The sequence below is a fragment of the Macaca nemestrina genome, chromosome X, assembly GCF_043159975.1.
Source record: "Macaca nemestrina isolate mMacNem1 chromosome X, mMacNem.hap1, whole genome shotgun sequence".
Lineage (NCBI taxonomy): Eukaryota > Metazoa > Chordata > Mammalia > Primates > Cercopithecidae > Macaca > Macaca nemestrina.
In genome coordinates this window covers 15,630,017-15,644,962 of record NC_092145.1, presented here as the reverse complement: position 1 = coordinate 15,644,962, position 14,946 = coordinate 15,630,017, and the positions used below count along the sequence as shown (strand labels likewise).

At 43.0% G+C, this 14,946-nt stretch overlaps 1 protein-coding gene across 1 annotated transcript; it reads left to right on the top strand.

Moving 5' to 3' along the window:
- The first annotated feature begins 1,531 nt into the window (after window positions 1-1,531).
- Window positions 1,532-3,896, top strand: HAPSTR2 (HUWE1 associated protein modifying stress responses 2). The gene has a single exon (XM_011740850.3). It carries the CDS (start codon window positions 1,629-1,631, stop codon window positions 2,448-2,450), a length of 822 nt encoding a protein of 273 aa, XP_011739152.1. The 5' UTR covers window positions 1,532-1,628; the 3' UTR covers window positions 2,451-3,896.
- The last annotated feature ends 11,050 nt before the right edge of the window (window positions 3,897-14,946 follow it).

Genomic DNA, 14,946 nt, shown 5'->3' with positions numbered 1-14,946 from the left:
TTTAACTTAGAAACATGTATTTCTTTTAAGGGAGATGATAAAACTTAGTAATTTTATTTTATGTCCTAATTTTCATTTTTGGGAATTATTAGACAGATTTTGCTAGAAGAGTTAGCTTTATTTATGTCTGTAAGGCTTTCTGGATACTTAGCAATTTTTCCACACAAAAACTGAAAAATTCTAACTTTTTTCTCTAAATCTTAAAATTGATTACGTTAGTTCCTCCAACTTTTGATGTTATTTTTAGTTCAGTGATTTTTTTTTTTTTTCTTTTAACACAGTTTGCTCTGGAATTGTCTGCACTGAAAAAAGATTGCATTATTACAAGGAATTTGTTACTGAACCCAAGGAAATGACGTTAGTGTTCCATACCGTTTTAGCTTAATTTTGGTATTATTATGATGTTTTAACTAGCTGGAATTTTTAGGGTGTTGGAAATTAGGTATTTTTTTTTTCTTTCTTTCCTAAAAGGGACTGAACTTTATATTAGAACAGAAAATCTCGTGTTTGCGCATTCATTTTTTTTTCCTTTTTTCTTTCCCCTTACTTCTTCATCTTGGAATTTTCAATAGTTGAGAGTAGTCCACACAGAATCCACTCTCCACCCCATTTTTCTTAATGACAAAAACCTTTGCAAGAATGAAGGGGGGATCAATACCATTTCTGACCGTTACTCTTAGAATTTGATAAGTATGAAACTAACCCCGAAGCAGTGCTTTGCAGGGACAGCAGGGAAGTTCTCAATCAGGACTGGAGCACTTTCCGGAGACCTTGTTTAACAACTTCATTGGATACTTGGGGAAACTGAGGCCCAAGAAGAAGCAGCAGGCACTTTCCCTGTGATTTTTTTTTTCTTCTACAAAATACTGCTTTCGTCCACGGAAAACACTTTTCTCGGGCACCTAGTGTGGGGAGGACATTGCTGGGGTCCAGACTGCCTGCCTACCCACGAGGGCCGTGCTCTTTCCACTTTTATTCCCCCGGCCTCCCCGGATCGGCGCCCTGGATGTGATCGACACCATGAAGTTGCCCCATAATCCTCTCTGGCAACATAGGATGTAAAATTTGATCAGCTCATTGGATGAAGCCGACAAGTCCCAAAAATGTGTGAAAAGGGGGCTAAGAGGTAGGCAGGCGCCGCGTTGAGGCAGCGCTCCTGCCAGCCCCCCTCCGAGTTACCGGTGCTGCAGCCGCAGCGCAAGCGGGGGCTGGGACCCAGCTGCGGGGCCGCAGCAGCGGCGGCGACCGAGGCGGCAGCGGCTGGGAGGCCGCAGCGCCATGGGGGGGCCGTAGGAGCGGACCGCGGGGCCGGAAGGGGACATCGCGGCGGCGCCGGCGGCTGTGGGGTTATCTCCGCGGCCGCGAAGGCAGCGTCCGCGCCCTTGCCGGTGGCTGAGCCGGCGGGCGGGGCGGGGCGTGCACCAGGGCCGCGGGCGACTCGCGCTGTAGCAGTTGGCCTCAGGGCCCCGCCGCCCGCCCGCAGGGCGGCGCACGCGAAGGAGGCGGCGGCCGCTGAAGGAGGCGGGGAGCTCGGAGCAGGAGGTGAGGAGGTGGAGGACCAAGAGTAGGCGGCAGCGGCGGCGGCGGAGCAGGAGGCGGTGGTGGAGGTGCGCGGCCTGAAGAGGAGGATGGAGGAGCAGCAGAAGGAGGGCGAGGCCGAGGTCGCGGAGCATTGGTTTTCCAAGTGGGAGCGCCAGTGCCTGGCTGAGGCCGAGCAGGAGGAGCAGCTGCCCCCCGAGCTGCAGGAGGAGGCGGCTGCAGAGTTGGCGGGGCTCAAGAGCGAGAAGCAGAAGCTGTGGCACCTCTTCCAGATCTCGGCCACCGCCGTTGCTCAGCTTTACAAGGATTCTGGGTGCCAACAGCAAGGACTTTCCATGTGGGACCCCTTCCAGAATGCGGCCATGGCCGTGACCAGCCTCTACAAAGAGAGCGGGGATGCCCACCAACGAAGTTTTCACTTGGGGGTCCAGGTTGGCCACCAGCGTCGCATCAAAGATGTGCTGGAGTGGGTGAAAAAGGGCCGGAGCACTATTCGTCGTGAAGACTTGATTAGCTTCCTGTGTGGCAAAGTGCCCCCCGCTCCTCCTCCACCTCGCACTCCTAGGACACCCCCGAAGCCACCCACTGGGGCCCCCAGCCAGGCTGTGGCAACTGAGTCCAGCTCATCGGTGGACGTCGACCTGCAGCCCTTCCAGGAGGCGACCGCCCTGCATGGCCTCAGTGGCGCTATGGCAGGCATCAGCATGCGATCAGGCGACTCGCCTCAAGACAGCGGTGTCGCCAGCAGTGGGCGCCGAAAAAGTAGCTTCTTGGAGGACGACTTGAATCCCTTCGGCTCAGAGGAACTGGCCCTCCATCTGGACAGTGGGGGGATCCGCAAGCGCACCTCGGCCCAATGCGGTGATGGCACCACGGACTCACCAATGCAAAAGCGCAACCGAATGGTCTAAACTGCCTCATTGGTTGCCTGCTGCCATATTGCTTGAGAGTGAACTCAACCTTCGACACGCTTGTCTAAAGGTTACTGGAGACCGTTTTTCTTCCCTTCTCTAAGTTAAACAAAGATTTCTAACAATTTTGCGATGAAGAAACTTTAAAAGTATTCCAGAAGAGGCTTCATATGACTCTGACTTTCCAAAAAATATAATCCTATCAGAGAACAAATATGTAGTAGTTAGCGGGATCATTTAAAGCAAACTTATCTGGTCAAGGCAGGAGTCTGATTTATCTTGTTCACAGTTATATTCCTCAGCACCTAGCACAGTTCCAGGTGCTCAATAAATGTTCATTGAATGAATAAATGTGACCTTATTTATTCTTAAAGGGAAGTCATAGCAGGTGTTTACTTAGTTATAGAATACTTTTTTCGTTGGTAACTGTTGACTTTAATGGTCTTTGCCAATTCAATTGCATTGTATCAAAATGTAAAACTTGACATCTTTGTGAAATCTGAAGTCTTCCATTTTTACCTCACTATACCATGCACCTGATTTCTAGAAAGAAACTGCAAGTAATACATATTAGGCTGTGATTTTTTAATTTTGCAAAATTGTTGATTTTGGTGATGATGTGATGCTGCAAAGAGGTGCTGTGGTGGTTACGCAGATATTACTTGATATTGAGTCAATTCAGTGCTCTTTTGGGGAAAACTAAACCATCAACTTGAGACCCTGATAAAATAAGATGGTGGCCCAGTGGTGCTCTTTTTCCTTAGGAATGTAAAAAGTTCCTTTTTCTGAGGTTACATCTTTTTTATGATCTCTGTTTTGAAGTGGAAGACCAAGTAGTCAGAATGAACTTGTGTTTTTTTTTTTGTTTGTTTGTTTTTGTTTTTTTGGGTTTTTTTTTTTGAGACGGAGTCTTGCACTGTTGCCCAGGCTGGAGTGCAATGGCGTGATCTTGGCTCACTGCAACCTCCGCCTCCCAGGTTCAAGGGATTCTCCTGCCTCAGCCTCCTGAGTAGCTGGGATTACGGGTGCCTGCCACCACGCCCGGCTAATTTTTTGTATTTTTAGTAGAGACGGGGGTATCACGATGTTGGCCAGGCTGGTCTCGAACTCCTGACCTCAGGTGATCTGCCCACCTCGGCCTCCCAAACTGCTGGGATTACAGGCGTGAGCCACCGTGCCCAGCCTTTTGAACTTCTGGGTTTTAATTAAGGGTACAGCATGGTATAACCAAAAGAGTGTGAGCTTTGTTTTAAAAGGACCAATCGCAGAATCCTAGCTCCATAAATTAACTGCATGATTTTGAGCAAGTTATTTAATGTCTTTTGACCTCAGTTTTTCATCTGTCAAATGGAACTGTGTGTCTCCTAAGGTGGTTGTGAGGATCAGGTGAAATTTATATTTCAAGTGTCCAGCACAATCTTGGCACATAAAGTACTAAATAAAGATTCTCCCTTCTCTATAAATAAAAATCAATAAAACGTTAAAATCATTTTATTTTAGAAAAAGCAGAAAAGTAGATCAGTTTTAAAATCAGCAAGTAGAATCTCTGTGTTTGAACTGTAAATTACTGTTTCACATTTGAAACTTGCCTAAATATCACAGATCTTGTGTAAGTGTGTTGAGCTCATGAGCACTCAGGGTCACCAATCTGGATACTAGGGCAATCTTGGAGTTTCTGAAGTTGCCTGAAGGATGCACTTTGCAATCAGGAGTAATGAAACATCTACCTCCTCTGGCCTGAAAAAATATGAGAAGGAGTGTGTAAAGGTAGAAAAAAAATGGAAACCAAGGTCCTAGGGCACCTAAAAGGCTAGAGTGGTTTTAAATGAGGGTGGGGTGGGGTGGTGTGGAGGCGATGAAGGAGGTAGAGCAGGTGTGGAGTCTGAGGTGTCGGAGAGGGTGAATGGAGGTGGGAGTGTGATTATTGAAGTAAGGGGGAAGTTAAAAAGCCCAATCTTCCCAGGGTCTCCCAAAACCAGTGCATAAAATATTATAGATTGGCACAACCTTGCCTTTATGTTCACACAAGAGTTGTTTCTGCTTCGTTAGCATGGCCTTTCGAGTAGATTTGTAACTGATGAATGCATTAAAATAACAAAACAAAATAAAGTCAATTCCATGATATAATAAAAACTGGCTGGCCGGGCATGGTGGCTCATGCCTGTAATCCCAGCAGTTTGGGAGGCCGAGGTGGGCAGATCACCTGAGGTCAGGAGTTCGAGACCAGCCTGGCCAACATGGTGAATGAAACCCGATCTCTACTAAAAATACAAAAATTAGCGGGGCGTGGTGGTGGGCACCTGTAATCCCAGCTACTCAGGAAGCTGAGGCAGGAGAATCTCTTGAACCCAGGAGGTGGAGGTTGCAGTGAGCCAAGACCGCACCATTACACTGCAGCCTGGGTAACAAGAGCAAAACTCCTTCTCAAAAAAAAAAAAAAAAAAAAAAAAAAAACTCCGAAAAAACCTGGCTATTGAGGTACTGTGCTAGGTCCTGAGAAGGGATATAAAAAAGCATAAAAACAATTCTTATCCTCAAAGAGCACATCCTGCCTTGGAAGATAAATTATGTAGCCAAAAGCACGCTTCTAACTGGGAAAAGTGCCCAAGGGCTGTGCAGAATTCAGAGGTCAGAGACTCTCCTTGCTGAGAGGGTCACAGCTTCTGGAAGAAGTAGCATTTGAACCGGGCCCAGAAAAATGGGTAGGAAGGGAGTGTCCGGGGATGCCAACAGGGAACGGTGTCTAACAAAGTTTGAGAAGTAGCAAACAGTGAAGTGGGTTCAGGGAATCACAGGAAGTGGGTAGGGGAGGTACAAGCCAAGGTGTTTAGGGTCTCAAATGCCTGTCGCCAGTACTTTAGGTTCTCTCTAAGTGCAGGAGGTAATACTGGTTTAGGAAGGTTAGTTTGACAGAATGCCGGGTTGTCCAAAAGTGAGACACGGGGGCAGAGACAGAGACAGGACAGGGTATCCCTGTAGGATGCATTTTACTGGGGATGTGGCCATTTGGTTAACCCGCGCTGGGGGAGATGTTTACCTTGACGGGGTTTTCTCTGGCAAGCCTTTGCTCATTCCACCCTCGCACACCACAAAGCTTACGAGGTTGGAAACAGCTCCACTGTGTTCTACGGTGCTTCTTTAAGGCTAAGAAAACCTTCACTTCCAACAGCAGTATCTGTTGGAAGGCTAGTTTTGAAGAAACAAAGTGGCCATTCCCTTTTTTTTCCCTTCCTGCTTCTTATGCAGTGGAATCATTGGGGTCCATAGGACTGATCAACCGCAGCAGTTTTAACAGGTAGGTAGGGAAGGTCATAAGAGGTCATGTCAATATGAGGGCAAGGACCTCATTTGTCTTGTTTACTTCTGTAATCCCTAGTATCTAGTACAGTGCCTGATCCATATGGGCGCACGATGAATATTTATTTAATGAGTGGATGAGTAGGACTCCATCCAGACCCAAGTATATCTATTCTCCTTCCCCTTTTCTCTATTTACTTACTGCCCAGAGAAGGCATCTGAAGCCCATACCCTAATTTGTAGATAATTCTCTGCTGTGTATCTTTACCCTCATTCCTAACTACCAGATTCAGCTTTTTGCAGTGTGGTCCGTCCCATGACTACCGCTCATGAGAATCTCCTGAGGAGTTTGTGAAACTGGTGACTTTAGAATTGCCCTTGCTGAATTAAAATCTTAATGGGAGGTTCCCCAAAGCTACCTGCTTTCAGGAAGAGGTCTCAGTAATTGTGTTGCAGAGTGAAGTCTGAAAACCCATCCTGATTCTGATTGTGATGGATTCAAGTGATGGATTCAAGGAGCTAATTTTAAATTGATTATTGTTTTCGAACTTTCTATGCAGGCTTAAAGTGAATCTTCTCATTTGTAGATATCTTTGTCATCACTTTGCATATTTCATACATTCTCTTACTGGGAGCTTAGTTAGATAAGACTGAGGCAAACACTTGTCAATAACTGAAATTTCCTGATTTTTTTTTCTTTTTATAGGAGCCTGAGAGAAGAAGGCTGATTTCCTAAACTCTAGTTGCATATTTTATCCATTAGACCTCTGCTTTCTAGTGAAAATTGCATATGCACTGATAGTTTGGGAACACTGCAGTTAGATCACTTTGCCTTTTATAAAATGATGGAGTAGGGATCAGGGGAGGATTGGTTGCTGATGACCTTGGGCCTTTGTGGAGGTCTACAGACCTTTATGTTTGATCTTCTAGTAGCATACGCACGGTCACTAGATTGCAAACACAAAGCCAAAAGGGACCTTAAGGATTATTCAGGGCAGGGTCAACTATTCATTTTACAAATGCGGCAGCTGACCTCACTAGAAAGGGCCACAGTGACTTATTGGTAAGTTCCAGTCCGTTGCTCCCTTCACTGTACCTCCCTTAGTTACATTGTGTATGACCTTGTAATTAATATGTTGATGGTCAGGTGGGGCTGGGGAACTTGATTATGAAGCCGCTCTGGCATGGTAAGCATACTCTTTTTACTATGCTGTGTTTATTTAGGGGAAGCTGTTGGAATTGTGCATTCAGGGAACACAAGTGACCCCTTGCCACTGCCACTGTGCTCTAGCCACCAGCCAAACTAGGCTACTTGAACACTTGAAGTTTCCTGAATTTTCTATAATCTTTGCCTCTGGGCCCTTTTGCCTTGTTGCTTCCTTGGTCTGGAACGCCCCCCGTTGCTTGCCTAACTCCTATTCAGCCTTCAAAGCTCACCTCAGGCTTTACTGTTTTTTTTTTTTTTTTTTTTAATACCTTCCTTGTCCTTCTGAGTCAGGATTAAATCCCCACACTTTGGACTTATCACTGTAATTGTCGGTTTCCTTCTTTGTCTGCCCCACTAGTCTGTAAACTGTTCATTCTTATTGCAAGGGGCTCACTTCCCTAGGGAGGTGTGTAAGAATCTCCATGATTGCATGTGTAGGTTGAAAAAGCATAATCGATATTACACTGTACATTTATGTTTTAGTGAAAAAATTGTCTTTGTCATAAAATTATATTAGGGTAAGGAAAGCTGAAAACAAAACCTTGGGGGAACAGTTTTATTCTATGTGACATTAAACATGTTTCTGTAAAGAAGGATAGCAAATAAGTTATCAGCATTCCCATTTGTAGACAAAACTGCAGTGTCTCAGGCATCTGGTAAAGCATGCAGGATCTTGGTTTAAGCCTTGACTTTCCTGATCACCTTAAGCAAGTTGATTTCTGTTCTGGACCCTTTTTTGTTTGATATATGAAATAAGGGAGTTAGTTGTGCTAAAGTCCTCACAGTTCTGGTACTTTCTGATCTCTGTTGTAATTCAGTAGGCAATGGTAGTGATAACCTTTCTATGATGCTCTCATTTTAGCAATCTACTATTTGACCGGTTGAGCTCTGTGAGCCCATTGGAAATAAGGACTGCCAAGTTGAAACAATTCTGAGGCAGGAAATTCACTAGGTGGGAGTGGCAGAGCTGCCTGTAGAATGGGAATGTGTGTGCACAGCACACTCTTCCCTCTCTTTTAGTTCCATCTTCTTCAGCAGGTCAAGAATGGAAACAAACAAACAAAAAATTCCAAAGGCTTAGGAGGCATATTACAGCCAAATGTCCCCTTCTTTGGGCACTGTTGTTTTTCAAAAATAAGTTGAGCAGGAGGATGTTACACAGAGAGATGAGTTCACAGACTCATTGGACTAAAGGGAGAATTGGAAGGTCACCGAGTCCACATGCCCCAACTCTTGTGAGAACTGGAATATAAACCATTTTGGATCCATGAGCTGCTCTTCTCACATTAAAAAGCTTTTAGGAGAGTCCAAAACCTTCTTCAGGAGCTGCCAGGCAGGTCTTTCTGAAAAAGCCCCAGATTCCTCGGAATGCAGCTGGGTGTGCTGCGCTCCTTCTGTTGTAGCTTAACTGCAGACAAGCTGGCTATCCATCTCAGTGGAATAATCCTCTTGTATTTTTCAAAATTCCCGTTTCCAAACCTTGGCTTCAGACATTGAAAAAAATAATAAAATCTAACTCATTTAACTTTTTCTCATCTTTTTCTTCCTTCCTTTTTGTAAAAAATAAAATCACAACTTTTCCAGCCTCTTGGCTGGATATAATGCTTTTTTGTTTCTATGTTTCCTAAAGTACTGCCCCAAACCCTCACATATGGCATGTGTTATATAGTATGTCATACATCTACCCTCCTATCCCTAATAGAGACCCCAGCTGCAATTTGTTCATTCTTTACTTCTCGAAATCGCAGGCTTTCTTGACACCAGAACCCAATTTTGTGTTTAAGTGTGAATATCTTAAATTAGAAGCTTATGGGAAAGTTGGGGAAAATGTCAGATCGTTAAGGAAATCATGTGCCAAACCACGTGGGAGCCTCTTAAATACAACTTTGGTGGTCATGACCCTGGCCAGAGGGGGAAGCCTGTGATGTCACCTCTTCCCCCAGTCCCAGTTTCACGGATAGTATCTCTGAATGGAATTGTCTGAGGGAGATTGTTCCTTGTGAAAAGTTCACATGATGGAGTTTGAAGAGCTTGTTTTACTCGGAGCCCAGCAGGACAGAGTGGTTTGGAATGCAGCATTCAGTGTGTTCTGTTTGGCTGAAAGCTGTCACAGGGAACAAGTACTTAGCAAACAGCATGAACAAGGATTTGAACTAGAAAACGAGAAGGGCCTTGACAACATTGTAATAGTGGCTTGTGTCCTCAAAAACTACTCAATGGTACACAAGGAGATGATAAAGAAAACTAGGAAAATACATAAATAGATTTGGGTCTCATTAAAAACAACCCAGTGTAAGAGCATTCTAATATGAGTAAAGTTGGACAGAGGTTGCTGGGTCACTGAGACCATCTGCACTTTACTATATGTCATCGGATTTTTGCTTCTTTTTAGCCTTCCGACTAAGTGTGTGCCTATAGAGCATCCACACAACCTGTTGAAAATAGATCGATTGGCTTGGCGGTTGCTGACGCCTGTAATCCTAGCACTTTGGGAGGCCAAGGTGGGCGGATCACTTGAGGTCAGGAGTTCGAGACCAGCCTGGCCAGCATGGTGAAACCCCGTTTCTACTAAAAATACAAAAACTAGCTGGGTGTGTTGGTGGGCACCTATAATCCCAGCTACTCGGGAGACTGAGGCAGGAGAATCACTTAAACCTGGGAGGTGGAAGTTGCAGTGAGCCGAAATCATGTCTCTGCACTCCAGCCTGGGCAACAGAGCAAGACTCTGTCTTTCCAAAATAAATAAATAAATAAATAAATAAGAAAGAAAGAAAATAGATCGATTAATCAACTGCTTACTCTGTTTTCACATGCCAAATACCTGGATTGAATGTTTTTCGTTTTATATTTTACCTAATTTGGTAAAATATATAAAGAAAAGCATTCAGTTAATTTACTGAATAGACCTGTTGATACCACTTTTGACTTTTCATGTTTTAAGTGGAATTAGGTGCAATTTAACAGGGCTATTCTTTCAATGTTTACATTGCATTTGCTTAAAAATCAATTCTTCCTATTTCTTTTTTTTTTTTTTTTTTTTTTTATTTGAGACAGAGTCTTGCTCTGTCGCCCAGGCTGGGGTGCAGTGGCCGGATCTCAGCTCACTGCAAGCTCCGCCTCCCGGGTTTAGACCATTCTCCTGCCTCAGCCTCCCGAGTAGCTGGGACTACAGGCGCCCGCCACCTCGCCCAGCTAGTTTTTTGTATTTTTTAGTAGAGACGGGGTTTCACCGTGTTAGCCAGGATGGTCTCGATCTCCTGACCTCGTGATCCGCCCGTCTCGGCCTCCCAAAGTGCTGGGATTACAGGCTTGAGCCACCGCGCCCGGCCAATTCTTCCTATTTCTTAAAGTCTCTTTTTAATACTCCAATTTCAGATGATATCTGCACATGATACATGGAACACACATCTTCATGGATGATAAAATTTAACTCCTGCAGTTGTGTGCAGTAGTCTTAGGCTCTGTCATGATGCTCTCCATAGGGGCTATGCCACAGAAGCCCTCCTTCTTTAGAAGAAATGATTATAAGAGGGTATTTATTACAACACAGGTCTAGCTTATAATTAATTCTTCCCTATAGCAGCTAGTGCTCTAGCAAGGATTCAGTAGTTATGTAAAAGGCCAAGAGAGCACAGCACAGTGTCCACACATGATACATGTTAGTCAACTCGGAGTTTTAAGGTTGTGTATGAACCTACGCTGGTTACATTAACTTTAGTTTAAAAAGAGATCAAATTCAATTAGGCAACTTCTCCCAAATTCAATTCAATTCCACAAACACTGTTAAGTTTGCAAGATAATGAGCTACCTGGTGCAAAATGTTTCAATTTTATTTTCCATTCCCGTTTTCAGTTTGTTGCCATATGGTGTCAACACAGTTAGAAGGGTAAATATTCAAGGTTCATTGTTCAGAAACTTTGAGAATGCCTTTTCTTATTGACTTGCAACTCTTTCTAAAAATTTTACAATTCTCTGCTTGGGAGGCCTTCACTGAGAACTCCTGTTCCTAGCTTGGGTACAGATTCCGATATTTTACATATGTAGTTATATTATTTTACCAGTGCTGTGTCATGACCCTTTGGTTTTTGGCACCTTGTTGATCTCAAAAGGAGATGGTGGATGTACGAATTATTAGGATTTAAGTTGTTTTAAGAGTATAGTCTTAGGCTGGTCTTGGTGACTCACGCCTGTATTCCTAGCACTTTGAGAGGCTGAGGCGGGTGGATCCCTTGAGCTCAAGAGTTTGAGACCAGCCTGGGCAATATGGTGAAGCCCCATCTCTACAAAAAAATACAAAAATTAGCTGGACTTGTTGGCATGCTCCTGTAGTCCCAGTTATTTGGGAGGCTAAGGTGGGAGGATCACTTGAACCCAGCAGGCAGAGGTTGTAATGAGCTGTGATTGCACCACTGCACTCCAGCCTGGGTGACAGACCAAGACCAAGACCCTGTCTCAAAACAAAACAAAACAAAAGAGTAGAATTTCATTTTGTTTTGTTTTAGTATCATTTAGTATCAAAATAGTATCATTTCAGCATGCAATCAATATAAAATTATTACTGAGATATTTAATGCTCTTTTACAAATCTTGTCCTAAGTCTTCAAATCCAGTATGTGTTTTACATTTACAGTGTATCTCAATTCAGTCTGGGCACAATTCATGTGCTCAATAGGTGCATGTTTCTAGTGGCTCCTGTGTTGGATAGCACTGTCCTAGGCAGACCTAGCCTCTAACTGGGAGGGAGGATTGTGAAAACTTAAGCGCGCTGACCTCCCTTGAGGGATTTATCGACACTGCCATACTCAGCTCTGTCCAGATTGGGAATCCCTGTTGTCCCATCTGGGATCATTGATCACTTTACTTCAAGGACAGTGATTATGTTATGCTAAGTACCAATTTTTCCATTTTTTTCAAAAATAGGTTAGCTGTTACTCCATAAAATTATTCCCTCAATTAGAGCATTTGTCAAAGACGGTAGCTTCATACAGCTTGAAGTAGACGGTTTTAGGGAACAGAAAAAGGAAATATCTCCCCTAACAGTAAATAAATGGTTCTCATTACCTTTAACAGTCATCAGTGTTTATTGGACAACTAATGTGTGTAAGGCAATGTGATAGATGCTGTGAAGGATATATAATGATGACCCAGACATGCTTTCTGCCCTTAAGGAGCCTATATTCTTGTGAGCGAGTCAAACTACAGACATACATGTGCATATACACAAACACACAAATTCTATGATAAACTAAATGTAAATGACTGTCATACTAGAGGCTCACCATGTGTATTAGGGCACAGACAAGGGAGAGATACCTTCCAATTGATAGGATTCAGGGCCAGGTCATGGAAGAGGTAACTGGACTGAGCTTTAAAGGGTCAGTATTTTCAAATCAATGAAAAGGGTTACCTGCAATATATCATACAGAATCAAATTTGAAATAGATCCTAAAACAGTTGAAGCTCACTGATCACCTGGGGGCTTGTTGTGTATGTTTTTCCACACTGAGTTAGCCTGGAATAAATCTGTTTTCTGCTCCCACAGCATGTGCCTTGGTACCCTTCTCAGAGACTCCATACAGGCTAACTTAACTCCAATCTAATGAGGCTTTTCTAATGTTACCTGACTACACTCTTTTTCTATTTAAGACAGGGCTCAACCGTAGGTCATTTGATTAAAATTGTATTCTTCGATATGGGGTTTTCCTGTTATGGAGCTGCTGATTATCATTTCCATTGTCGGCTTTGGAGGGGGGAGTAGGAGACATATTATTAATTATCAACTTTATTTGCCTAGCATTTTACAGTTTACCAAGTGCTTTTACACAGATGATTACATTTGGTTTTCATCGTTTCTTTATCTGACAATATTACAGGCAAAGAAACTGAGGCCCAGAAAGATCTGCTGACTTGCTTAGGGTCCTTTAGCTAGTCAATGGTAGAACTGGGTTAACCCAGGGCTTCTGACTTCTTCGCCAGTGTCCTCATCTTGCCTCTGTCCTGCTTTTCTGCTCCCCACAAGTCCTGTCCTTCAAGCGCTGAAAAACAAGGATAAGCAGGCTAGCTCTCTGATAAGAAGTTTAATAAACAAAAATCCAGCCACTCTCAATAGATGAATTAGAGAGGGATTGTTTACATTGCAAAATAATTCCCCCATTTGTTCAAAAAGTGACCTCCCTTGTGAGGTTAGCATATAATTTTATTTATAAAAATTAAAAAGAAAGCTTTACACCCAGCAGCTAAAGAGGACATTTATTAGGTGACGTAAAATATATATAGGTCCACAGGGCAGGTCATTATTTGAAGTTGGCAAGAGTAATTTCTTCATATTAGTCAGTTTTCTATTTTCGCAAATGTGTTTTAACCTGAAACCTCTGAAATCAGTGCAGAATTCCAAATTGAGTAGTTTTTTTTTTTTTCCTGGTAAAATACTCTTTTTCATACCCAGCGAGTTTCACAGGGTGGAATGCATTTTCTTTTCTGAACTTAAAAGTAAAAAAACATTACTCTGTCCTCAGAAATTTTCCTTCTAGTGCCTTGTTTTGGTGAAATTCCTTCTAGCTGTTCTCTTTTCAATGGTATTCTGAAGGATCATCAGCCTTAGCATCAGCCTTAACAATGGTGCAGAAGAATCAGATCTGACATAGAGTGCAACCAATTAACAGCAAAAAAAACTCCTCTAAAAACAGCAAAACCTACTGGCATGGGTCACAACCTTATATATTCCGTATCTTATTACCATTTAATATACATCCAGATGAGGCAAGTAAGCAATTTTAATGGGAGAGAAATGAAACTTCAGCCGCATTAAGTGGTGACCTGTAACATAGCAAGGAATGTTTTCATTTTCTTCCAAACTGCAGTGTTAATGTACGGTTTTCATTGGGAAATAAAGACCAGCCGATAACTAAGAAAATTAGGGGAAGAATGTACTATGAAAATCCTATATGATTAGATTTCTCTAAATGTAGTATGGTTATCTAGAAAGAATCTTACCTTAATTGAATACAGTATTTTAGGGAGTTTCTGTTCTAGCCCATAGAGGGTTTGAGTACCATTTTGATCTATTGTTAGCCTTCCCTAGCACGTACATTTCTCATATTTAGAGTTTCTGGAATGGTTTTAACTGAAATGATAGCATTTCTCTGCCCATGAAAAAAGCAACATGTTTAACACAGAGGGGCTGTGAATTTAAGTTAGACTGAGTCCCAATAATGAACCCTACGATAATATGATTCACTTCCACTTCAAGGCATATATTTATTGCCAAAGGAGTTTTCACATAAACTAAAATGTATGCACAGATTTTTGCAGGGGAGGGAACCCTGGACCAGGAATCAGGAACTGGATTCTCAACCATGTTCTGGCCCCAACTAGCTCTGTAATTTGTTTTCTTAGGACTTTTGTTACTGAATATGGGAAATGAGGGTAGAATTGGACTCAGTGATCACTTTCTTTTTATCTCTAAATTCTACCTCTTCTTTGTTTTGCTTCCACTTTCCTACTACTCGTGATCCATGCTACTTGATATGTTGGCCATGTGATTAATAATCCTTCAGGTTCACAGTTGGAGTAAAAATGCTACTTTGGGGAAACTTGCCATAGTAACTAAATGGCCATTGAGAACACAGAACCGTGAAAGGGCAACATTTCCTATGTAGTTTTACCCCCCAGATGCCCTTGAACTGTACAGCACTTGCATATATTAGTGATGCAAATCTGAGAGAAGAACAAGACCAAGATGTTATGACCAAGACACCCAATTTGCACTGGAATGCCCCATGCAAACAGCACATCAGAACTCATGAAGTGGCATTTGGCTTGAACTCTTGGAAGGCATGCCAGTCTGCAAAGAATTCAAACGGCAAATGTTAGGATGAGAGCAGTCCATTGTTCTTCTCTAAATGCAACTTGATACTGAATCTAAAGAGATTGGGAAAAAATATGAATTTGATCATTTAACTAAAGTCGCTTCCCCTCTATGGGCATAAGTGA

What these genes read in the sequence shown, in the direction of transcription:
- HAPSTR2 (XM_011740850.3), top strand. Translation starts at nt 1,629, where the DNA reads ATGGAGGAGCAGCAGAAGGAGGGCGAGGCCGAGGTCGCGGAGCATTGG.